The sequence below is a fragment of the Pygocentrus nattereri genome, chromosome 6 (assembly GCF_015220715.1).
Source record: "Pygocentrus nattereri isolate fPygNat1 chromosome 6, fPygNat1.pri, whole genome shotgun sequence".
Taxonomy (NCBI): domain Eukaryota; kingdom Metazoa; phylum Chordata; class Actinopteri; order Characiformes; family Serrasalmidae; genus Pygocentrus; species Pygocentrus nattereri.
Window position 1 is genome coordinate 46891241 of NC_051216.1, and position 27358 is coordinate 46918598.

The following is a 27358-nucleotide window of genomic DNA, read 5'->3' on the forward strand; positions in this document are numbered from 1 at the left end:
CTGGTTCAAAGTCAGAGATCAAAACACGATTCGAGCTTGAACTTCAGACCAAAATCCTTTTGTTTTGAATGGCGCTACGGCATAATGTTTATTTTACTTGAAAAATGATTGAACGTTCAGAATCAGAATACTTTATTGATCCCAGAGGGAAACTGCAGTTGTTACAGTTGTGACCGTTTTTGTAAAAGACTAAACACTTTAAATACTTTAAAATAAAAAAGAGAAACTTGCAGTGTGTACACGTTTAAATTCTTAAGATTACAGTAAGTGGCAGTGACTGTGATAATAAATATGAGACATTTATAAAACAGTTCAAATTATTGTACCTCTGAGTTATTGCATATTGAGGGAGGAGTTATAGAGTTTGATGGCCACAGGTAAGAATGACCTCCTGTGGCGCTCTGTGGTCACTCAGGTAGAGTGAGTCTTGAGCTGAATGAGCTCCTGTGTCTCATCACCGTGTCGTAGAGTGGCTGGGGGCCATTGTCCGTAACGGACTTCAGCTCAGACAGCGTCCTCCTCTCCGACACGGCCGTCAGCGAGTCCAGCTCCACACCCACAGCATCACCGGCCTTGTGGATCAATTTGTTGAGTCTGTTGCCGTCTGCCACCCTCAGCCTGCTTCCCCAGCATGCAACAGCATAGAGGACAGCACTCGCCACCACAGACTCATAGAAGATCCTGAGCGTAGTCCGGCAGATGTTGAAGGACCTCAGGCGCCTCAGAAAATAGAGACGACCTTGGCCCTTCCTGTAGAGGGCGTCAGTGTTCTCAGCCCAGTCCAGTTTTTTGTCTATATGCACACCCAGATATCTGTAATCCTCCACAATGTCCACCCTGACCCCACTGATGGACACTAGGGTCACCGGTGCCTTGTCCCTCCTCAGGTCCACCACCAGTTGAAAACACATTTTGGATTTTAACTGACTTGATATTTAAACTAAAATTCTGTGGCTCTGAGTGACCCTGTACCTTAATTATATTTATAATATTAAAATAAATGGTTAAACGTTCCATTTTGACAATTCCAACTAATTTTGAGCAGAACTCAAAAACACTAGCCAGAACATGACCAGCGAACACAAAAGATATCTAAAGAGTGTTCTAAACCTAAAATCTAAAATCTAAAATCTAAATCTAAAGATGCTCTAAAGAGTAGGGGTGTGGCTAAAATAAGGCCTAGTGACAAACTTTGTGTTTTGGTACCGATATGAAAATTTCTTGAGCATTTCTTTTAAAATAAATGTTTTCATTTAAAAATTGCACTCATGATAAATGCAAATCTTTCAAAAGAAATAAAAAGTCTCTCTAAAGACGATCACTGAAACTTTTAGAGGTTAGGATCTGGGACAGCCACCTGCCAACAGAAAGTGTCCTATAAACGGTTATTTTGTATGATATTGTATTACTGTCTCAAAGAAGCCAATGCCTTAGGTTTAAATAGGCCATTATATAATCCTTGTAAATATCTAAGTTCTAAATTCTTTTGCATCAACTTTTGACACGTTCTATGTTCAAAATACCGGCCCTATGAAGATCACGTCGCCAGGGCAGGTTTATGAGGAGTCTGGCCACTTCCTATTTCTCTCGTTACATGAAAAAACAGGCCTGCTGAACAGCAGAGGGCGACCATGAGCGAGTCCTCAATGAATGGGAGTTATGGCTGAAAACGAGCAGTTAAAATAGTTTCTAATCACTCGGCCAGAGCTTTCCCTTAATTTTAGACAGTAGGAGGACGAGTTTCACTAAAAAACAGAAATATCGCCTGTTTGTTTCCTTTATTCTACAGTAAACGGGTTTTGGGCAGCAGGAGGCGGGGCTTTACTGCTAGAGTGTGATGATTGATGGGCAAGCGGAGCAGCTCATTGGCTGTTCACGCTCACTGACGTCATGAACGTACAGGAGGCGCCGGTTTAAACTCCTATAACTCGAGTTTAAAAGCTCTTAAATATAAAAGCGCTGTTCAAGTGTTTTATGCTGTTCTGTGTTCAGCCTCACAGCGAGGAGGGTCTGGGTTCGAATCCCTGGCCGGGTGACCGGGGTCCTCTCTGTGTGGAGTTTGCATGTTCTCCCCGTGTCTGCGTGGGTTTCCTCCGGGTTCTCCGGGTTCCCCCCACAGTCCAAAGACATGCAGTGAGGCCAATTGGACATGACAAATTGCCCCTGGGTGTGAGTGAATGTGTCTGTCTGTCTGCCCTGCGATGGACTGGCGACCTGTCCAGGGTGTATCCTGCCTTCCACCCAATGACAGCTGGGATAGGCTCCAGCACCAGGAGAAGCAGCTTAGAAGATGTGTGTGTGTGTGTGTGTGTGCTCTGTGTTTAGGAAATGAATGTATTCTTGCATTTTAAAAATGTTGAAGCATATATAAACTATGATTTTGCTCAAATGCTCCATATTACTCCATTCATTTTGGACTCGGGAGCGCCCTCTAGTGTTTGAGAAACCTGGAAGACGTACCAGAGTGGGAATTCTCCTCTATACAGGTTCTCTGACGTCACTTGCATGGAGTGATGACAGAGCTGGTCTGTAGTGTGTTTTGGGTGAAACAAGACGGACGGGGTCACGGCTAAATCACTGGAAAGGAACTGTAACTGCAACTGTAACAGGCGTAAATGGATCAGTCACCAGTAAGTTCTTATATGATATTTTGTGAAACCACAACGACACTATTTTATATCATTTCCTAATCTTTTGTATTTTCACACTTTATTTGAATTGTCTTCTGTTTCATTCTGAATCCACTGCACTGCTCCATGTGCACATCTGTACAGGTCAGGCAAAACAAACTCGTTTATATCCGTATCGGAGCAATTTTCTAGTTTCCAGTATCAGAGCAATAATTAAGAGGCTTTGTCCCCAAGCGCAGCGAGGAGGATGGCTTGAGTGGCCAAAGAACCTCCAAGGATCACAGCCGGGGAATCGAATACTTTGGCTTTGTTCACACAGCAGGTAAAAGTGGCCCAAACTCGATCTTTTTCTTCATATGAGACAGATGTGTGACGGCGTGAACGGATAAACACACCGGACGCCGCATTTTCGATTCCGATTTGAGACGCTTCCATACGTGGTACTGAAATCCGATGCCTATCCGATCTGCGGCAATGCAGCTCAGTCTGAACGTCATGATGCTAATTACATTCTGTCAAAGCTAAAACTTTTTAATTGATTTGTTTTCTTAAAAAGCTCAGAGTTTTTTGAGTGTAGGTTCACTGGTGGTTTCGGAGGGTAAACTTTAGAGGCAGTCGTGGGCTGGAGGTTAGGGACTCGACCCTGTGACCGGAAGGTCGCCGGTTCGATCCCCAGCGCCCAAGACACCTGACCCCCAACTGCTCCCTGGGCGCTGTGGATAGGGCTGCCCACCGCCTCGGGCATGTGTGCTCACTGCCCCCTAGTGTGTGCGCACTCACTAGTGTGTATGTGGTGTTGCACTTCACGGATGGGTTAAATGCGGAGGTGAAACTTCCCTGTTGTGGGACTAATAAGTATCACTTATATACACTTAAATGAAATGTCTATATTTATGTTGTAGGCGTGATGACCCCTGGATCCTATCAGCACCACTGTAAAGGGAATTAGCTATTTTCCAGAGTGTGTCATTGTCAAAATCATTCCAGCACACTGGAACCTTCATTCCCTGAAAGTTCCCGCAATGCACAATAAAAACAGTGAGCACTGACTGTTCACTACGCTCCCAGACTGGAATTAGGGTCACGTCTCCAGCTTGCTTTTGGAAAGCATTAAAATGGAGGAGTATGGAGGAGTATTCAAACGGAATGATGTATGCTATTTCACTTGCCTCTGCAACCGGAAAGAAAAGTTTCACAGTAGTGTATAAAAATAACCTACCAACAATAAGAGCTCTGGTCTAGCAAGATAAATCATTAGACCTTATAATTCATTACCAGTTTTCTACTAAGTGAAATGTCCACAGCCGCCTGCTAGCTACTCCGATAATGACTTGCATCTGTTCCTGAACTGAGCACCGATAACAAGCCGAGTGGTCTTTATCCCGGAGGACACAGTGTCCGTGACCGCAGGACGCTTTTCCACTTCCCCTCAGTCCATTTTAAATGAGCTCAGGCCCAGAGAAGGTGGCAGCGTTTCTGGATCCTGTTTATGTACAGTTTGTTCTTTGTGTTTTAGAGCTTTAACTTGCTTTTATGGATGCAGTGATGAACCGTTTTCACAGACAGTGGCTTGCGGAAGTGTTTCTGAGCCCATGCAGTGATTTCCACTACAGAATCTTTTTTTTTTTTATAACATTAGGCAACTTTTCCAGCCTTTTGTTCACAACTTTTTTGGAACACGCTTTTGGCAACAAACTAAAATGGGCAAATATTTTTCAACATTTGATATGCTGTCTTTGCACTATTTTCAATTAAATATAGGGTTTAAATGATTTGCACATCATTGGATTTAGTTTCCCTACATTTTTCACAGCATCCCAAATTTTTTGGAAATGGGGTTGTAACTTCACTTACAATGTTTGCAACTAACTACCTAGACAATAATATAATACACTATGTTTATCATGTTAATATAACAGAACACGCTATATTGCACGAGTGTCATACTTTATTTATTTATTTCATGAGCAAAATATGACAAAGTTGGGTGACCTGCTAACAGGCTAACAGCTAAGAGGCTAACTAGGCTCCTTGAGAAATGTAGTTACAGGCTTTAGGTTGAAAACTTTACGGAAAGAGTCGGATTAAATGGCGTCGACTGACTGTGTTTCAGCTGCAGGTGATATTAATTGCTCAGGTGAACCACTGTAAGTCTGGCGCTAGCAATGCTGACAAGAATTATGGATTATGTCAGTGGTGTTAATCAAATTAATAAAGGATTAATTGCATTAAATATTGCTAAGTTTGACTGACACATGGCTTTATCTGGGCCTCAGTGGAACATCCTGCTAGGAAACCCAGCATAGACCAGTATAATTGACCCCTAGCAAAACAGAGCATGCTGTACTTTGGATTCTGGTTTGCTGGTCGACCAGCAAAAAACCAGCAGGGACCAGCTTAGACCAGCATGGAATGCATGCTGGTCTGTCCTAGTTGTTTAACTGGTATACTCCATCCTAAGAAGGACAGTATGGCTAAGCACAGCAGGTGAGCTTCTCAGTGGATGTTGCTGGTATTATGTCATTCCGTACCGCCTCCTGCTGTCTCTGCATCCGTGTCACAACGACAGAATTTCTTCTTCTTACCCCTACCGCTTGTTTTCGAGTGTTGCCTCTTGTTACTGAGCTACAGGGCAGTGGTTGAGATCTTCCCTCTGAAATGAGCCCCTCTAATAAAAGAGCATCACTTCATTAACAGCTACTAGCGCCGCTCTGTAGGCGACCCTGCCCGTCTGCAGGGACAGCAGAGGAGGGGAAAGTTCAGCTCCTCACTGCTGGGCTTTAGTTACATTTAGGGATCAGACGCCTTCAAAGAGGGGGGCAATTATTTATTATCACCCCCCCTAATTCTTCAGTGATATGAAGCTGAAGTCAGAGATTCTCCAGATTCTTGGTCAAATTTTCCCGTTCCACCTTAAATGGAGTAGCAGTTCTGATGCCTGAGGTGCCAGAATGTAACTGCTGCTCTCTCTGTTTGGAGTCTCTGAAAAACCTCCGTCTGGAGCGTCACGTAGCCCCAACACGTCACCCCACCCCTCTATCTCAACAAGAATCGGGACCCCCACCCCTAGACGTGAACACAAAACAGAGGGGTAGGGCTGGGTGGTAGGCGCGAGGGGTGAGATAGGATTGGGCAACAGCCTGAGCCTCTACAACAAACCCTTTCACAAGAAAGCACTCTGAACAACTGCGCGTGTGTCTGGACCACAGAATTATCCAGAAAATTTGAAGAAATCAGAGCAATTCCCTTTCAGATCTGCCTGATTCAACTCAGTTAATTACCCACCCGATTGTCAAACTGTGCAGGGCTGCCGAGTTCGGTGTTGACATTTCACAGTCAATATTTTCTCATGTTGAGGTGTTTGTGTCAGTTCCACAGTCAAGCTGTTAATTTGGTGTGTGTTCCCTCAGAGCCCTACCCACGCGCTCCCCCCGAGGAAACAGGTGTTTCACCCAAAATAGATCCATCCATCCTTCGCCAAATACCTGCACGCTCACAAATGACTATTTATAGTGCTATTTTTCACCGATGTGTCTCACTCACATGCTGCGAAGGTCCTGTAGGTCAGTGTCGGCCGTGTAGTGAGCAGCGGAGCAGATGCTGATGATTCTGGAGCACGCTTTGGTCGTCCCGGAGCGCACCAGCACGCCCAGGAGCAGGCGGGTCAGCAGGAAGTGGCCCAGGTAGTTGACAGCAAAGTGCTGCTCAAATCCATCTTCTGTCTTCCCTTCAGGAACCAGCATGACGGCAGCTGCAAGACAGCAAACAGCGTAAGTGCTAAATATATATATATTATATAGTGGTTTGTGTTGGGAACCAGGCGTTGCCATGACTACAGCACAGATATAGACACTTTATTTACCATCCAGAACCACCAGAGAACCTACACGAGTCTTCTGAGCTCATATGGAATGCTGATGATGGAAAACAGTGGAAAATCTGGAATAATGAGTTTTCTTTGGGGACTATTTTGCCGCACAGCGCCCTGCATGTCTCCCTCCACCATGAATGGAGTTGAAGTTCTCTAAACTCTCATAAAACAGCGTCTCAGTCATCAGGCAGTGAATTCAGAACCAGTTCATGTAGGAACTTTCTGTTAGGAGCTTTTAGAGGGACGTCTGGTTCCCATCACCACCACTGTGAGGAGTTTTTAGAGGGACGTCTGGTTCCCATCACCACCACTGGGAGCAGCTCTGACTCGGTCAGTTTATCTAGAAAGGAGCGTTTCACACCAAACCGCTCAGAATGACGTGATGTGATGAATATTCCCCCTTAAAATCAGTATTTTTGACCGAAAAATTCATTTCAGTCGAGCCCTAGTTTTAAGGAAGTGAGCAGAGCAGGACAGAACAGCGCTAAGCCGACTCTGAGCGCCAGACGAGGTAAGAGCTTTCTCTTGTACTGGAATCACCACCTACAGCAGACGTGGCCAGTTTTAAGGACCTGTAGGAGCACAACACTGCACCATTTAGTGTTTTTCCCACTCTTTCACACCTGATTCTGCTCTCGAGGGGCTTAATAATCGGGTAGCAGCTTAAAACAGAACAACACTGTACTCCATTTGGAGAAAACAGCATGGTGAAGGTAGTATAGTGCATTAACGGCTTTTAAAAGAGAGCACAGCAGGTAAGAGCAGGCTCAGCCGGAGCTGCTACGGGAGCGTTTAGACCGTTATGTTGTCTTCCCTTGCATCCCACCTTTCTGTCCTGTTTACAGACTGATCTACTTTTTGCATTGGAAGCAGCATATTGTTCAAAATCAGCGGGTATAGATAATCAGGATTAGACTGTTCTTCATAATCAACAAATACGTGTGCCGTGTTGCACTTTAATCAACGCGCACTGATGGATGACAAACAATATGACTTAGCTTGATTATTAATAGCCGATAATCCTCACAACATCCTTCAATATGACCTACTTCACTTCGCACAGCGGTGATGGTTTGGATTTAAGTCTTTTAGGCCACGGATCAATCGGCCAGCGCAAAACTCCTCAGAGTCCCGTGGCGGAACGCACCGTTGTTGATGAGCGTGTGCAGCGGGAGCCTTCGGTCCTCAAACCTGCGGACAAACCGTCGCACGGAGTCCATGGAGGCCAGGTCCAGGAACTCAAAGTCCACTGAGAACAAAACACAGACAGACACAATGAGACAAGCATGTATTTATTTATTCATACCAAAAATACTGCAATAACTTTAGGCAGACAGACAGATAGACAGATAGATAGATAGATAGATAGATAGATAGATACACAGATACACAGACAGACAGTCAGGTAGATAGACAGACAGACAGACAGATAGATACACAGACAGACAGATAGACAGACAGACAGACAGATAGATAGATACACAGACAGACAGACAGGCAGACAGATAGATAGACAGATACACAGACAGACAGACAGACAGACAGTCAGGTAGATAGACAGACAGACAGACAGATAGACAGACAGTCAGGTAGATAGACAGACAGATAGATAGACAGATATACAGACAGACAGACAAACAGGTAGATAGACAGACAGGCAGATAGACAGACAGGCAGACAGATAAACAGACAGACAGATAGAGAAGACAGACAGACAGTCAGATACACAGACAGACAGACAGTCAGGTAGATAGACAGACAGACAAGACAGGTAGATAGATAGATAGATAGATAGATAGATAGATAGATAGATAGATAGACAGACAGACAGATAGATAGATAGATAGATAGATAGATAGATAGATAGACAGACAAAACTGTAATAATAATATAGTAATAAATACAATAGTATAATTAAAGATAAGCATGTTGGGCTTAGTAAAGCACAGTGTGTTAATAAGTAGAAGCTTCAGACACAGAAATAAGAAGTTTGCACATTTTTTGGTCAAATGAAGTTGCTTTTCCATGTGAAGATAAATGAACACATCCACAACTTAAATATGACATTTTTAGGCAAAAGTTAACTTCTGGGAGAAACATAAAACATAACGTGCTTTAATGTTTATACAGGACACATCTTATGTTTTATCTTTTCCCTATTTGTTCATTTCAGAAACTAAACAGTAACTGTGCATTAAAATGTGCCGAAGTCTGTTTTCAGGAGAGGATGTGTTGAATTACTTCACTTAGAACAACAACAACACATGACCAAGGGTACCCAAACCTTTGCATACAACTGTCTCAGGGGTCGAGACTGCCGACTGCCCAGTTTCCCTGGCCATAATGTTTCACATTAAAAATGCAGAGCCTGCAGCACAGGTGGCTGATCTCTGTCTGAGACCCAGAGGTTGTTTGGCCTGGATAGGATTGAAACATTTGGCTTTCTAACAATTAGAACATTTTGGCTGAAAAGCAAAGGATTAAACAGGACTACAGTGTCAACACTAACACTTCCCCAATAACAAGCTCCTGAGGAACTCTCTGCACAGCCCTACGATCTGCCGGAACATCTCAGCAGGCCTAGACATGCTTCAGCCTGATTCGTCAATATCGCTTCAGCTGATCAGTGACCTGAGAGAGAAGGAGACTACAATTTAACCTTCAGACCAGCTACCCCCTTAATAATGGATTATTAGCTAGTTTTTCATCATCAGCCACGCAGGAATGTAAATGTCCACGCCTGCGGCCGGTCCAGACTGCGCCCATCATCGCGGCTTTGATTTGGGATTTATCCCGGCCCGTTTTTAGCGCCACAACATCAAAGACTGCAGGCCGGCGCCCATTAATCTCTTCAAACTAGGCACTTACACAAAATAAATACAGCTTTCATCTGCGCTGGGGCGGCAGAGAAGGCTTGCGGATCCCTAGCAGGCTGGGAAATGAATAGGCGAAAATAAAAGCAGATGGTGGTTTTCCCTCGACATGATTTCAATTAGAATATCAGAAAGCAAAAATCAGCTCATGCGTTCAGGATCGGCTTGCCTGGGGTGTAATATCATTTACTGAAAACTGCTGACAGCCGAGCTTCAGCTGGTAAAGTGTAATAACCGCAGGCCCTTATCCTCAACCCCCCATCCGATGACCCTGCCATGCTGTCGTCTGTCGTCTCCAGGACACTTTCGCTCAACTGTCAGGATGGGATGAATTTCCTGGCACCCAAAGCCTTCACACTGAGGCTCAACCAAGTCACGACGACTGTTTGAACACCTTCAAAACTACCACCACAAAGGACTGGACTGACTTTCTTACGTCATCTACAAATACTGGATTATCTTGGATTCATCCTGATTACCCCTAAGATAAAGACCAACTAAAATCACGGACACCTGTCTACAAAGTTCTCGGCCTAGTGCGAATTAGTAGGAGATACAGTTCCAGTTCCAATGCTTTTAAGTCATTCCAGTCCTTTTAAGTCATTTCATTGTTGGGCTACAGTTAAATTCAGATAGAGTCTTGTTGGGCTACAGTTAAATTCAGATGGAGTCTTGTTGGGCTACAGTTAAATTCAGATAGAGTCTTGTTGGGCTACAGTTAAATTCAGATGGAGTCTTGTTGGGCTACAGTTAAATTCAGATGGAGTCTTGTTGGGCTACAGTTAAATTCAGATAGAGTCTTGTTGGGCTACAGTTAAATTCGGACAGAGTCTTGTTGGGCTACAGTTAAATTCAGATGGAGTCTTGTTGGGCCACAGTTAAATTCAGATAGAGTCTTGTTGGGCTACAGTTAAATTCAGATGGAGTCTTGTTGGGCTACAGTTAAATTCAGATGGAGTCTTGTTGGGCCACAGTTAAATTCAGATGGAGTCTTGTTGGGCTACAGTTAAATTCAGATGGAGTCTTGTTGGGCTACAGTTAAATTCAGATAGAGTCTTGTTGGGCCACAGTTAAATTCAGATAGAGTCTTGTTGGGCTACAGTTAAATTCAGATAGAGTCTTGTTGGGCCACAGTTAAATTCAGATAGAGTCTTGTTGGGCTACAGTTAAATTCAGATAGAGTCTTGTTGGGCTACAGTTAAATTCAGATGGAGTCTTGTTGGGCCACAGTTAAATTCAGATGGAGTCTTGTTGGGCCACAGTTAAATTCAGATGGAGTCTTGTTGGGCTACAGTTAAATTCAGATGGAGTCTTGTTGGGCCACAGTTAAATTCAGATAGAGTCTTGTTGGGCTACAGTTAAATTCAGATAGAGTCTTGTTGGGCTACAGTTAAATTCGGACAGAGTCTTGTTGGGCTACAGTTAAATTCAGATAGAGTCTTGTTGGGCCACAGTTAAATTCAGATAGAGTCTTGTTGGGCTACAGTTAAATTCAGATGGAGTCTTGTTGGGCTACAGTTAAATTCAGATGGAGTCTTGTTGGGCCACAGTTAAATTCAGATGGAGTCTTGTTGGGCTACAGTTAAATTCAGATGGAGTCTTGTTGGGCTACAGTTAAATTCAGATAGAGTCTTGTTGGGCCACAGTTAAATTCAGATGGAGTCTTGTTGGGCTACAGTTAAATTCGGACAGAGTCTTGTTGGGCCACAGTTAAATTCGGACAGAGTCTTGTTGGGCTAGTTAAATTCAGATAGAGTCTTGTTGGGCCACAGTTAAATTCGGACAGAGTCTTGTTGGGCTAGTTAAATTCGGACAGAGTCTTGTTGGGCTAGTTAAATTCGGACAGAGTCTTGTTGGGCCACAGTTAAATTCGGACAGAGTCTTGTTGGGCCACAGTTAAATTCGGACAGAGTCTTGTTGGACTACAGTTAAATTCAGATAGAGTCTTGTTGGACTACAGTTAAATTTGGACAGAATTTCGATGGGCTAAAGTTAAATTCAGATAGAATTTCATCGTCAAGCTTCAGACAGAATTTCGTCGAGTTACAGTCAGGTTCAGAAAGTTTTGTTAAGCTTCGGTCAAATTAGGAAAGACTTTTGTGGGCCACAGTCGGGTTCAAACAGAATTTCGTCAGCTACAGTCGGGTTCAAACAGAATTTCGTCAGCCACAGTCGGGTTCAAACAGAATTTCGTCAGCCACAGTCGGGTTCAAACTGAATTTCGTCAGCAACAGTTGGGTTCAAACAGAATTTCGTCAGCCAAATGTTGACAGAATTGGGGCTAAAGCTGCATCCTGCCTAGAGGTTTGAAATGCATTACATTGCTTATGGAGGACAGGATGTTTTCTTCAGTGACTCTACATACAGCTCAACATTTTAGTCTTTGATTTTGTGCCTCTGGAATAAATTAGGTTTAGTCAAATTTAGCTCCAGAGTTTACTCTCCATGGAACAAGAACACCTACATCTCTGATGTCCATGTGAAGAGACGTTCAGAACCTTATGCCCCCTTTAAAATACATATAATAACTTTACTGGCCCATAAAATCACTCGCACCTGTCTACAAAGTTCTCTGCCTAGTGCGCATTAGGAGATACAGTTCCAGTCCTTTTAAGTCATTCGTCACGCTGAGTCATGTACTGACAAGCAGAGAATTAGCTTCTAAAAAGAGATCCATACTGGAGAGGTCATCTCTATCACCTGCAGCACAACGACACTATCAACTCCATTAAAAGGATCATAAAATCAAACAGTGATAATGTGGATAACAACTAATGAAAGCAAAATGAGCTCACTAGTGTGATTCCACATGACACCAAATGTATTCCGAGAAGGTAAGAGGGATTAAATTTCTGACACTAAATCCATAAGAAGCTCCTCTGAAGGACAGACGCATGGGAATGCATCTCCAATGTAGCTGACCAAATCAAAATTACCCACAAAAACTCCTGTCTCAGATCCTACAGGATAATCCAGTCTGTCTAAAACTAGGTCACCAGGACTGGAGTGCACTTTGTAGTAAATTAACCAACATGAACTGTGTATGTGAATGTGAGAAAGAAATAACACAGATGGGCCAGTAAAGGTAAAATGGGTATTTTAAAGGGGGCATAAGGTTCTGAACATCTCTTCACATGGACATCAGAGATGTAGGTGTTCTTGTTCCATGGAGAGTAAACTCTGGAGCTAAATTTGACTAAACCTAATTTATCCCAGAGGCACAAAATCAAAGACTAAAATGTTGAGCTGTATGTAGAGTCACTGAAGAAAACATCCTGTCCTCCATAAGCAATTTATTTAGCCCCAATTCTATCCAAATTGGGTTGTAGCTGACAAAATTCTGCTCAAACCTGACTGTAGCCCACAAAATTCTGTCCAAATTTAACAGTAGCCCACAAAATTCTGTCCAAATTTAACAGTAGCCCACAAAATTCTGTCCAAATTTAACTGTAGCCCACAAAATTCTGTCCAAATTTAACAGTAGCCCACAAAATTCTGTCCAAATTTAACTGTAGCCCACAAAATTCTGTCTAAATTTAACTGTAGCCCACAAAATTCTGTCTAAATTTAACTGTAGCCCACAAAATTCTGTCCAAATTTAACTGTAGCTCAACACAATTCTGTCCAAATTTAACTGTAGCCCACAAAATTCTGTCCAAATTTAACTGTAGCCCACAAAATTCTGTCCAAATTTAACTGTAGCCCACAAAATTCTGTCTAAATTTAACTGTAGCCCACAAAATTCTGTCCAAATTTAACTGTAGCCCACAAAATTCTGTCCAAATTTAACTGTAGCCCACAAAATTCTGTCTAAATTTAACTGTAGCCCACAAAATTCTGTCTAAATTTAACTGTAGCCCACAAAATTCTGTCTAAATTTAACTATAGCCCACAAAATTCTGTCCAAATTTAACTACAGCCCACAAAATTCTGTCCAAATTTAACTGTATCTCAAAAAAATTCTGTTCAAATTTAATAATTTTTCTTGTATCTATTTTTTATTGTTATAATAATAATTATTACTCCCCTGTCAAGTATTATTCTATTGGTTGACTGATTGACTTACATTAATATTTTTCCACCTATGCTTATTGGCGGTGCAACCATACACATATTTTCATGTTCAACACGGTTTTGATTAAAATACTCTGATAGGCCGACTGGCATGTCTGTTTTTGTTTTTAAATAAAAAACACATTGTTTTGTTCTGATTTTTTGATACTGACAGATATTTGAGAAGTGACATTCAAATCCAGCCAAACCTTCCCAGAATAATCAGGTTCTAACAAATATTTCAAGCTCTAATGCATGTGGGTCATGCAGCAGACTGCACTCTCCAGAGCCCGCTTGCACTGACCTCAGGACGGTCCACCTGACAACTGACAACCAGGCTTAAATGGCCTCCCCTCCTGCAGACACAAACACACCACACATAATGCAGACTCTCAGCACGAGACGCTAACAGACAAAACCTCCTGTGCTGTAATACTGTGAGTGAGGTAGAGCAGTAAGTGCTGGGAAGGTAGCAATAATAAGGCTGCGGTCTGGCCCCCTCCCACCCCTCAAAGCCTCGGAGAAGGAGCTAACCTCATTTACACTCTATCACAGCCAACCTGGAAAGAAGCCCACCTGGGACTCAAGTGGCTGCTCTGAACAGGTACAGCACTGCTAAGCTCAAGAACCAGCTATATAGCTAGTAGGCACTTTGATAGGTGGTAATTGTAGATAATCAATAGATGGAAGGTGGTAGATGGAGAAGACCAGGCTAAAGTTCATGAAACTATACAGCTTCCATCTTGACATTCTTTGGCTGTTATCAGAAAGTTGATTCAGCGTTGTCTATCACAGGGGTCGCAACCCACGTGTTAAGAAGAGTCATTTTGTCCTTTCAACAAAAATCCTACCACCTTGGGAGCCTCAGCATTTTATTTACATTTACATTTACGCCATTTGGCTGACGCTCTTATCCAGAGCGACTTACAATTGGATCATTTTTTACATAGGTAGGCCAAGGTGGTGTTAGGAGTCTTGCCCAAGGACTCTTATTGGTATAGTGTAGGGTGTTTGCCCAGGTGGGGATTGAACCCCAGTCTACAGCGTAGAAGGCCAAGGTGTTAACCACTACACTAACCAACCACAATTTACGTCCAATTTACTATCTTGGCTGTAAATATATCTCAGTATGTTCTGACGTACTACTATAGGCTAAACGCAACCTAAACAAAAACTCGGACTTTGCTCTGCTTTAAGCTTTAGCTCGGCTCTCGCATCTCCAGCAGGAAACTTTTCCAAAAGTGGAACGGTTTCCTGCAAAATGTCTCTCAACGTTTGACTTTTTCTGAGGCTGAAGTCGCTTCTCACCAGTTTATCCAGATTAAGATTAATTATTATTAGTGCCACACTGGGGAAATTTCACCTCCGCAATGCCATCCGTGCAGTGAAACACCACATACACACTAAGGGGCAGTGAGCCGCCCGGAGCGGTGTGGATAGACTTTCCTAAAAGGACTCATACCCACGTGGTTTCTACCTCACTGTTGAATGTTACTGACATCGCGTCTCATAAAGGATCCCAAGATCTACTTAGATATACTACACCCAACATAAAGTGCCTTCGCGTATTCGGTGAATCGAACAATGCCAATGTGGCCAACAGTGAGGATTCGCAGGAGGATGGTGAGTGTGTCCAGTTTTCCAGCCGTGGCCTCGCTTGGCTTTGGGTGTTCCTCAGCTAAGCTCGTTTTGCCCGTTGCCAAAAACAACAAGGGTGCTAGATAGCAATCTTAGATTCTGTCTACTCTGTCGTGGGGCTGCGGAATAAACAAGCGCTGGAGCACAAGAAATTTCTCCCGAAGAAATGGCTGAACTGAAAGTAACGTCGGTGAAAGAGAAAATCCATTAGACGCTCGTCTCTGACCTCTGACAGAAGGTTCCTCTATCAGATTAGCAAAGGATCCTTTGGAAAACAAAAATAAGAGGATGGGCCTGTATGGCTGAAGTTCGCAGGGACAGAAATGATGTATTCACAGACACCATTAATTTCATTTTCTGCTAGATCACCCCGACTGACGTGATGTTCCCAGACAGGGCTGAAGGCGAAGCCACTCATGCCGGGTCTCTGTGGACTTTGAAAGAACTGAGACGAGAGCAGGACAAACGAGACAGCCAGGCCGCCATTTAGCGCCGCGGCTCTCCGGCCCAAGGGTGGAAACTCAGAGAGAAGGGAACACTCAGAGATGAGATCATGAATATACAGCTTATGCTTGTTCTGGGAGGTGCTGATAAAATTTAGTACCAGAGTATCTTCTAAACATTTCATGGCATCTCAGAAATTGGGGAAATGAGATTAGTCTAATGAAACCCTGCTTCTTAAGCGCTGCTACTCTACACTAAAGCTGACAACGACTGGATTGTTCTGCTTTCTTAAGGAACCGAAACGATGGCCACATGTGGACTCATAGGGCCAGTTTCCCAGACACGGAAGTCTAAAGTCTAAATTGAGAAATCACCATTGGAAACACTTTATGGTCTCGGCTTAGACGCCAATCCCATTTCTTATTTTCACCCCACCCCTTGTTTTCGAGTGTCACCTTGCCCGTCAGAACTGAACTAGTGGTTGAGATCTTCCCTCTGAAATGAGCCCCTCTAATAAAAGAGCATCACTTCATTATCAGCTACTAGCGCCGCTCTGTAGGCGACCCTGCCCGTCTGCAGGGACAGCAGAGGAGGGGAAAGTTCAGCTCCTCACTGCTGGGCTTTATTACATTTAGGGATCATACGCCTTCAAAGAGGGGGGCAATTATTTATTATCACCCCCCCACCCATAATTCTTCAGTGATATGAAGCTGAAGTCAAATATTCTCCAGATTCTTGTTTGAATTTTCCTGTTCCACCTTAAATAGAGCAATAGTTACATTCTGGCGCTTCAGGACCATTTAAGGTGGAACGGGAAATCGAGCTACCAAGACGTCAGCAATCTATTAGATTTTTTTATGCTTGTTATGAAGAAAAGGACCTTAGAACACTGAAACAAAATTAAACCAAGATAAAACAGTGTTTATTGTGATTTTTTAATAGAGAAAATTCCCACATTTGTGGGTTTCTTTGGTCTCTTGTTCTCCGTCTCGACGGTTTTTCTGTTTTTCTCATGTCTCTGTTTGGAGTCTCTGAAAAACCTCAGTTTGGGGGCCCCAACATTTGGCCTATCTCAACAAGAATCAGGACGTCCTACACCGAGACATAAACACGCAAAACTGAGGGTGCAGGGCTGAGTGGTAGGGGTGAAATGAGACTGGGCCTTAGACTTAATCTGGGTGTGGGAAAGTGGCCCCTTATAGTTAAAGTGGTTCAATACGCAAAAGTCCAGCGTTAAATTACAAACTTCTGCACATTTAAATGCAGAATCACTGTTTATTAGCTGAACAGAATATATTGGGGTGGGGTAAAGTACAACATAAAATACAGCCTGTGCAAAAGTTGTTACATATTTTATATTTAATGTTTTTTTCCCAAGATGTTAATTTCAGCAAATAGACAGAAATTGTTTCCTAAACACTGCAGAAAATTCATTTTTCTCTTAGCTTTATTCTCAGCAGAGAGGCATTTTAACTTATTTTCACTTTGAAAATCAACAATTTGTTAAATGTTCAATGCTGTGTGAAACTGTAGTTGCACTCACTGGCCACTCTATCAGAAATACTGACCTTATTTATAGGGCAGTCGTGGGCTGGAGGTTGGGGAATTGGCCCTGTGACCGGAAGGTCGCCAGTTCGATCCCCAGCACCGACAGCACATGACTGAGGTGTCCTTGAGCAAGACGCCTAACCCTCAACTGCTCCCCGGGCGCTGTGGATAGGGCTGCCCACCACTCCGGGCAAGTGTGCTCACTGCCCCCTAGTGTGTGTGTATTCACTAGTGTGTATGTGGTGTTTCACTTCACGGACGGGTTAAATGCGGAGGTGGAATTTCCCGTTTGTGGGATTAAAAAAGTATCACTTACACTTTTACACTCTGTCCACTTACCCGTACGGCTTACCCACCTACCTTATAGCTCCACTATGGAGGTGAACAGTTAGTCTGTAGCCCCTCTGTAGCACAGCTTATCAGCCTCCCTCTCCCCCATTCATCATTGGTCAGTTCCTGACCAATGGACTGCTGTAGTCCAGATATTATTTGGGTGGTGGTCCAGTCTCAGCACAGCAGTGACACTGACAAGGTAACGTAATGTGGTGCAGGTCTGAGTGCATCAGACAAAGCGGCGTTGCTGGAGTTTTCACACTCGCCAGGTTCACCGCTAGGTTGAGAGTGGACCGTCCACCCAAAAATATCCAGACCAGAGCGGCTCTGCGGTCAACTGACCACTGATGAATAAATGATAAACTCTGCTTAATTATGCATTAACAGAGTATAAAAATGAGGAAGAACAAGAGATGCACAACTCTATTCATGACTGACACCCTACTGACCAATCGACCACCAGCTTCAGAGCGGAGGGCGCCGGTGGAGGCCAATCAAACTTCTGCAGGGGTCGATCCAAATATAGATTATCTGATTTGGCTCCATCAAACTGGAAACCATCCCCAGTGTTTCACACCCACAATCGACTCTGTGAACTCTGGAAGCTGATCAATAATGAATTACAAGCTGGTCAATAATCATTACAACTGAAAAGCAGTTTTACTCAAACAGCCAATTACGGCTACTCCAGGGAACTTAACGCGTGAGACGGATCCATTCACGCAGATGCTCTGGTTTCCTCTGCCTCAGCAAACCTCTCACTACATTTCCTGCCGTCATTGCTTAAAACACTATTCAGCAAGATCTTCACAGACGTTTACTACACGAGACCAAGCTCATGTCGTCCCTTTAACTCTCCGGATTAAAAAAGCACCAGCTTAACTTGAAATATCAAGTTAACGGAACAATAATTAGTGCTTTCCATTTGTTATCTCAATGTTACCTGGTCAGTTTACGTTCACCTGGTTATTTACTTTTTGAGATTTAAAAGTCGTATAACGCTGCTGTCAGAAGGAAACCTCGTATCTCCATTTAAACATTCACACAGTTTGACAAGACCGGTTGCCCTTTACGTGGTTTGTAAATTTCATGATGAATGGACTAAAAGAAATGACCCAGAATGACTTGGAAAGACGTCTGGTTCCATTGACTTGCATTAAAAGCAGAGTATGGTTTTTCCTTCTCCTGTACAGTGGTCATTTTGGAGATACGAGGTTTTGTTTGGACAGCAGAGATGATTCTGTTAGTCTAGGTGTGTGTTCATCAGCATCCTCCTGCTGTTCTGCATAAGAGGAAGGTTTTTTTTGGAAAATCTATCGGTGACGTCTGAAAATCCAGCTGCAGTTCACTTAATGGCGTTTTTTAAATTCCTAATTTCAGCCCATCTCCGGCCTGCACACCAAGACCGTTCCGTTTATTTATCCTTCGTCTCCTCATCATTTACTACCAAAGCTTCCACAATCTTTATCTATCAAAAAATAAAAGTGCTTTGTTATACATGCAGGATTTCCGAAGGCTATGATGTCCATTCTGAAGGGTTTAGCTGTAGCCAGCAGCTCGGCTAGGCAATTATAACTCATGGCAAAAGAGCTTGTATCATGGTGCTTTCGTGTCAGGACCCCCGTGGACCCTCAGGTACTGTTTGGGTGGTGGGTCATTCTCAGCACTGCCGTAACACTGACGTGGTGGTGGTGTGTTAGTGTGTGTTGTGCTGGTGCGAGTGGATCAGACATAGCAGTGCTGCTGGAGTTTTTAAACACTGTGTCCACTCACTGTCCACTCTATTAGACACTCCTACCTTGTCGGTCCACCTTGTAGATGTAAAGTCAGAGACGACAGCTCATCTGTTGCTGCAGTTTGTCTTGGTCATCCTCTAGTCCTTCATCAGTGGTCACATTGTCCAGCAGTGACACTGAGGTGTCTAAAAACTCCAGCAGCACTGCTGTGTCTGATCCACTCAGACCAGCACAACACACTACTGGCGCTTATGGGGACTTGGACCTGGATTTTGAATCGACTTGAGAAGAGCGGATTAGACGTTAGACAGACATTAGACACGGCCACGTTTATGATTTGGTGTTAAAGGGTTAACTAAAACTACTGGTGTAGAAAATTTACATATGAATTCTAAACAGAAATTATGTAAATATATTCAATATTGGAACTTTTAGCCCCTTAAAACCAGCATTGACCATAAAAGGTTAACATCGGTTGGTCCTATCATTTAACACCTGGGTCTACATTGACCTCATTCATCTGAGTCTTTGTGGTCAAACTTCAAAGCACCTGCTTTGACTAGAATAACTGACCTTTATTTCCATAACGGTCAACCTCCTCAGAGCTCCACGCTAACTGGAATTTCCGCATAAGCTTTTCAGAAAAGGCTCTGTACAGAACCATCTATAGCACGTTCTCCGTCAATCCAAAGAACGCGTTCATGATCCAAAGAACCCCTTAATCATGCAGATGGTTCTTTGTTTGTTCTTGGTTCTATGTAGAACCATTTTCTTTACTCCAGAACCCTGAAAGCACCATCTTTTTTCTCCCCAGTCCCCAACTGGTCTCAATTCACCTGATCTGCCCAGTAACGGCTCTAGCAGGATCGTTCCTTAACCCCGTCACTGGTGCTGAACTTCAGTCCAATACTGGAGTTAATCCATGTCTGAGAAGCTCACCCAGAGTTTTGAGCGATGAGTCTGCGTCCCTCACACACGACTCGATTCTCTCTCCAACTGTCTGACCCGAAAACAGGCAGACTGGAGCCGACCAGCTCAGACTCAGCCAGACTGGGAATCGGGGCTAAAAGCGGGGTAAAAGTCGGGTAGAGTAACCCGACTTAAATCAGCTTAATATGCCAGAAGAGCCAGTGAACTGCGGATTATACTGTCATGAAATGGGCAATACCTGCACGAGATCCATAGCTTAGTCCAAGAAACAGCACAAACGAACCCTAAATCGACACGACGTCTCGCATTGCACTGAACTGTTTCACATTTGACCGGATTCTGTAAACATTAAATCCACAAGTGACTGCGATAAATGACCAATCAGTCCATCAAACTGCCTGCCTCACTACTGTACGCTCATTTTAAACTGAACTGGGAGCTTTTTCCGGCGTCCGGCTCCGGCTTCTAAAACAAAGCTCTGCTTCCGTGACCACGCTAACCAGCCCTATTCAGCTGGAAAGACGGACTGAGTCATGCTGTCCGGCTCAGGCTGGCCAGCTGCAGTATATGAGGCCTGCTGCTCAATTTTGCTGGCAGTATTGAGGAAATGCTTGTCGTGGCATGCGGCGGACACATCCTGCTCCTCCAGCAGCACACACACACACTCCCCTTCAAACCTCTTTCATCTCAGCTGAAGCTCGACATCATAAATGATTTAGCCTCAGGGGGGTTTGTTGTTTATGTATTCAACGCTGGCTCGTGGAGACAACCTGCCAAACAGCGGAGAGCAGCCCTCAAGACTGGCTGTGCGGAAAATGACATGCTCTCCTTCAAACTTCATCTTCAGCTGCACGCTGCAAACACGCCGGGATCACCACGCGCAAATATGCGGCCGAATTTCAGGCTTCAGACCTCAAGAGCACGTCATACGGTGTCATAGACCACATTAGCAAGTCTATTAGAGATTACCTAACAACTCCACACTTGTTAGGCAAGGATGTGGTGATTTAAGGCCAGCCGAACCGCAGCTGCGCAGGACTGTGCGAACCGCAGCCGAACCGCAGTGCAGATAAACATGAGCTCGCTCTGCTCGTACACGACGGACGGAATCCGGCGTTCACCGTCAGTCGGCCTGCCAAACCATACAAGCTGGAAAAAGGTTAAGACAGTGAGGTCAGCTGGGGAAACAGACCGTTAGCTTCTGTCTGTTCATCTCAAAGACCGCCTGTGATGGAAAAAGACTAGACTAGCAACACTAGCTGAGGTAATACAGTACTGTGAGAAAGTCTTGGCACCCAAGACACATTTTCAAAATTTTTGTGTTTATTGGCTGAGAAAAGTGTTCATATTTGAATAAACAAAATTTATAGAATATTAATTAATAATGTTAATTAATAATGGGAGTTTGCATGTTCTCCCAGTGTTCTCCCCGTGTCTGGGTTCTTCGGTTTCCTCCCACAGTCCAAAGACATGCAGTCAGGCCGACTGGACGTGCTACATTGCCCCTGTGTGTGAGTGTGTGTGTGATTGTGTATGTCTGTCTGTCTGAATGAATGAATAATGATTTTATATATATATATATAATAAATAGTGATGTTCTGGATGTTTGTGTGTTTACCCATCTCCAAGCTTCTCCTCGAGGAAGTCCAGTATTATATGTAGTTAAAAAGCAGCTCCTGGTTTGACCAATCAGTGCTCAGTAAATTGAGCTCATGATGTCATTGATGATATTAACGAGTCTCTGTGGCGGCTGTGAAGGTGTCCAGGAAAAATCTGGACCCAAGAAATTCTTGTTACTGTTTATTGTTTTTCTGTTTATCTGAATTATGAATACGACTTTATTCTAATGTATATTGTGATAAACTCACTGATGAGGTACATTGTTTAAAGACTGACTGTGAAAAAAGACTAGGCTAGTAACGTTAGCCGAATTTACAGCATTTAGCAGATGCTCTTATCCAGAGCGACTTAGAAAGTCGTGCTTTGTTGTAAAGGATCGTTGCCAGTTCTGAACAGATTAGGCTTGTAGCTGAGGTGATACACCTCTAGCATTCGTTTGCTTCTCTAAAAGACGAACTGCCTGAGAAAAAAAGCTAGTAGCGTTAGCGGAGCTACGAGATCACCTGCAGAGCACATGTCCATGTGTCCACTAGGCATGTAGTTAGCACCATGCTAATTAGCGCTGTATAAGCTTCCATTGCTTCTTGTGTCTTGGATGCTTGTTGTATGTTGGTCAGCAGCAATGGAAGGTAATATACTGGTCTTTACCAAAACCAGCATATAATCACATAACAGACAGTCTTGGGCCAGTTCTGGCTTTCCTATGTGAGTGTAGGTTGACTACCGGGCAGATGTTCGGCATTTGGGCTTTATTCTCTTTTGCCTTGTGTCTACATTTTTGGGACAATTCTGGCATGAATATTGCGAACCAGCAGTGTAGTTGGGCCTCATTGGGACCAGATTTGGGCCATAGCCTTTAGTTCTACTCACTTTACAATGTGTGGGCCAGATCTGGGCCAAGGACCCTGCCATATACTGGGCCAGAACAAACCAAGGATGTGGCCCAGAAGTGAGCCAGGCAAATTTTGCTAGGTGGGTATGCTTGACCATGCTTGTGTGAACTATACTGTATACTGACCAGCTAAACCAGCATAGAATGAATGCTGGTCTGTGCTGTTTTTTGCTCAGCAGGCAGCTCCAGGGGTAAAACTAAAGAGGCAAACTCTAGAAACCAAACTTCTTTCAGGAATTGGGCAAAAATATGTAAAATCGAAGATTCAAAAACAAGAACTGATCGAAACACGAATTAAAGTAACTTACAGTTCAAGTTCCAGTCATTTTTCCACAAGCTTGAGAGACAACTGGAACATCAGATAAATCACTTTTACTGTGTTATGTCATTGTATGCATACTAATTTGGATTTTATGAATATCTAATTTGCATAATTAGCATTTTGCCGACATAAAATAATGATACCAATGTTAGCATTAGCTTTCTTACTAGATCTTGTCACCTTAGGAGACTCTTTGGAAAGCGATAATTCTAATTATATCAATCGACACATCAACATATCCATATAATTTACATTCTGGTGCACTTTTTGGTGATTTAATCGTGCTCGGTAACTTCATTCCTACCCGGAAGAGTAAAAAAATACCCTAAATTGTTGTTTATTTCAGTGACTGACCAAAGACAGAAGGTCCTGTTGGTACCAGTCTTAAACGGGTACCAAAAACCATAAAACTGGACCTTTCAGTACTGGACCAATAGCCAATGGTGCCAAAGTTATCGTACTTTCTGCAGTGAATGCCCTTAGATCTCACATTCACTTGTTAGATGAGGCACTATAATTAGCTCGTCACATCTTCTTCCCCGAAAACACTCTGGAAACTCTCTGGAAAACAGCAGGACCGGAGAATCCCTGCCGTCCCGGCTCTGTAGCCAAGCGCCCCAACAGAAGGAAGACGAATGACCCCTGACAGAAAGATAGAAGAGGAATGGCTGAAGATCTTTGGTCAGTCAGCTGTGATAAAATCCATCCTGCTCTGCTGCATCAGACAGGAGACAGGAGAATGGATGGCGGACAAAAGCGCCAACAGCTCTGAATGAAACAAACGTACATCCCACCTATTAAAGGAGTGATATGTCATTGAGTCGGACGTGGTGGGAATAGGGGATGTGGAGGTCCGGTACAGAGGACAGTAGTGATGCACTGATACTGTAAAAACATTTGACGTCTGACTGTGCAAAGCTGATGGAGCAAAAGCCACATATTTTGTTATGTGATCTTACGACAAGAAAATCAATTAACTCAAAATTTTAAAGCAAACCAACTTTGAAAATTCCTGCACAAAACCAAAATTCAAGCCACACCTGTAGGTTATTTTGCCATTTTATGTTTTTCAATAGATGTAATAAACACAAACTGCAAAGAAATAAAATGCACTAATATTATTGATAATATCTGCTTTCAATATGATAAAACTGAGGGGAACATAAAATAAAAACAGTTTCCATAAAATAAACTTACTAAAATGATTACAGTATGTGCAACATCCAACATCCTTGAAAACCGAGAACATCTGGTCATTTGTGGTAATGAATGAACAGTTTCTTGTCAAACTACATGTTTTGTTTATTTTCTAAGTGAAACTACGTACACACTGTTTATTTGCTGAATTTAACATAAAAAATAAAGCATAAAATATGGCCTGTGCAAAAGTTATGCAGCATTTTATGCTTCATTTTTATATACCCTTATACTATAAAAGAACCTGGCTTTTGAACTTTACGCTGGTAACAATCTGGATGGGCTGCCTTCTTAGGTTTCTCCTTTGGTCTGGAAAACACGGCATCCACTATTTCCATCAAAAATCTGAATGACTCGCTCCTCAGACCACAATACACGTTTCCACTGTGCATCAGTCCAGTTCAGATTAGCTCCAGCCCAGAGAACTCGGAGGCGTTTCTGGACATTGCTGACATTTGGCTTCCATCGTGCGTAGTACAGTCTTACTCTGCATTTGTGGATGCAGCTGTGATCAGTGTTCAGTGACAATGGTTTGTCAAAGTATTCCTGAGCCCAGGCTTTGATATTCATCTTAAAAGTAGGCTGGTTTTAATGCAGTGCTATGCGTTAGGTCAAAGGTCACAGGCCGTTAGTCATGGTGTTTGACCTTGCAAAGATTTTTCCAGATTCCCAGCATCTTTAAATAATATTTAATAACATAGATAGTGAAATACTTAAAATCCTCGCAAAAAGTAGGTAAAGAACATTGTTTTTATATAGCTGACATACTCATTCGTCACCACTTTGCCAAAAATGTGTGTATTTACAAAAAACTTAATAAGGTACAACATTAAATGCACTGTCTTCATCTTTTGTTTACATGCAGGAGAATGTTTACAAATTTACTAATTAGTTTTTATTTCACATACTGTCCCAACTTCTTTGAAACAGGGCTTGTAAATAAAGGGTGGTCTCTGACTTTTGCCATAATGGAAAAATACTGACTGACAGTATTAAAGCATCTGTAGAGTTACAGCTGAGGAGATTCCATAGACTTTCAGCTTTGCAATATGGTGCAGTGGCTGAGAAAGGGCTGCTGAGCAGGCCCACCCACTCCCACATCACCTAGTGAAACCCAGACCACATCTGGCCGACCAGCCAGCAGCTGGGAATGACTTACTCTACGCTGTAGAACGCTCTGTGTCAGTAGAACATTAATCATAGAACTGATAAGAAGCAGTGTACTCAGCCCTAAGAGAAACATGTCTGCTCTAAGTGGGTCTCCACCCACTCCAGTGCTATCAGGGCAGAAAGGCATTGAGCGTGTAAGTTTAGGGGCAATTTATGATGCTCTGGGGCTTTGGGGTGGGCGTCGGCACGACAGCTGAACTGTCAGAGTAAATGATTCATCTAGCATTACTCATAAGAAAGCGCAAAAACTCGGTCGAAAGTGAATCCTGGTTGGACGGTCCTTGCAGATGGCCTTGATGACCCAAGAAAGTCGAGCTTTTCCCATCACGTGGGAGCCAAGAAAATAAACTCTTTTTGCAAATCCCATGACTTAGGTAACAGCGGGGTAGCCAGAATCTCACTTTGGGAGGAATTGATTACAGGTTGGGAGGTCGGCTAGAAAGCATTATGTCCCAGAGACATCACTGTAGTGAGCCTGTCAACTGCCAAGTAGGATACCGAGTTGCAGCTCACAGAATCAGAGGGAAGAAGAACACAGGACTGACTGAGGTTAGGGACCGGAAGGTCGCCAGTATGATCCCGAGTCGACAGTACGTGCCTGAAGTGTCCTAATCCCCAATTGCGCCCCGGGCGCTGTGGACAGGGCTGCCCAACGCTCCGGGCAAGTGTGCTCACTAACCCCCTAGTGTGTGTGCACTCACAGGTGTGTATGTGGTGTTTTACTGCATGGATGGGTCAAAATGCGGAAGTGAAATTTTCCCGTTGCTGGACTAATGGGTCACTTCACTTAACTCAGCTTAACCACAGACCTCTTCCAGCACTTTTAGCACGGTACATTGTTTTCTTCACCACGGTCTTAGTTCGCTAGCTAGATAAAGGCTTGGTACTTCTGCAAGGATGGACATCGATGTGGGAACAAGACCTTGTATCTTCAAAATTGGGAGGAGACTCCTAAACTTCACACGAGATGGCAAAAACATACTCTATTTTTAATAAAAGACTTTATATCAAGTAAATCTGGCCTTTTCTTTTGGTCCATTTAACCAAGGCATGCACTTCTCTAAAATATCAAACATGCACTGCGGTAATCTGTGTGTCAACTGACTGCTGATTGGCTCTTGAGCACAAGTGGGGGTGGGACAAGATCCAAACAATAACGGAACCAACACTAGAGCAAAACCAGATCAGTTCAGTTTAGGCAGAAGCATTAAAACTAAAATAAAATCTTCAAATGATTTGTTTTCTGTATATTCTGGTTTGGATGCTGTTCACGAGTATGTTGACGGAGACCTACATGACTGTCTGTGCAAGACGTCCACATCTGTTCATACACTGTTAGAAATAAGTTCTGTGCAGGTACGTTATTCGTTCATCAAGGTACAAAGGTTTCTCATCGAGGTTTCTCTGCATACTTTGTTACCCCCTTTTACCCTGTTCTTCAGTGGTCAGGACCCCCATGGACCCTCACAGAGCAGGTACTGTTTGGGTGGTGGGTCATTCTCAGCACTGCAGTGACACTGTGTGTGTTGTGCTGGTCTGAGTGGATCAGACTCAGCAGTGCTGCTGGAGATTTTAAACACCTCAGTGTCGCTGCTGGACTGAGAATAGTCCACCAACCAAAATATCCAGCCAACAGCGTCCTGTGATGACAGATGGAGGACTAGAGGATGACCAGCACAAACTGTGCAGCAGCAGATGAGCTGTCGTCTCTGACTTCACATCTACAAGGTGGACCGACAAGGTAGGAGCGTCTAATAGAGTGGACAGTGAGTGGACACAGTGTTTTAAAACTCCAGCAGCACTGCTGTGTCTGATCCACTCAGACCAGCACAACACACACTAACACACCACCACCACATCAGTGTTACTGCAGTGCTGAGAATGACCCACCACCCAAATAGTACCTGCTCTGTGAGGGTCCATGGGGGTCCTGACCACTGAAGAACAGGGTAACAGAGTATCAGAGAAACAGATGGACTACAGTCTGTAACTGTAGAACTACAGAGTGCAGCTATACGGTCAGTGGAGCTGATAAAGTGGACAGTGAGCGTAGAAACAAGGAGGTGGTCATGATGTTACGCCTGGTCGGTGTAAATGAACA

The 27358-nt window shown here is 43.5% G+C and overlaps 1 protein-coding gene across 4 annotated transcripts in view; it reads right to left on the reverse strand.

Moving 5' to 3' along the window:
• LOC108439528 (dehydrogenase/reductase SDR family member on chromosome X) overlaps window positions 1–27358 on the reverse strand; it is a 69887-nt gene that overhangs the window by 10793 nt on the left and 31736 nt on the right. For all 4 annotated transcript variants that reach the window (XM_037539004.1, XM_017717978.2, XM_037539003.1 and 1 more), the window contains 2 exons: window positions 7649–7750; window positions 6174–6381 (listed from right to left, as the gene is read on the reverse strand). In XM_037539004.1, the coding sequence (XP_037394901.1) occupies window positions 6174–6381; window positions 7649–7750 (310 nt within the window). The remainder of the gene's footprint in view (window positions 1–6173; window positions 6382–7648; window positions 7751–27358) is intronic.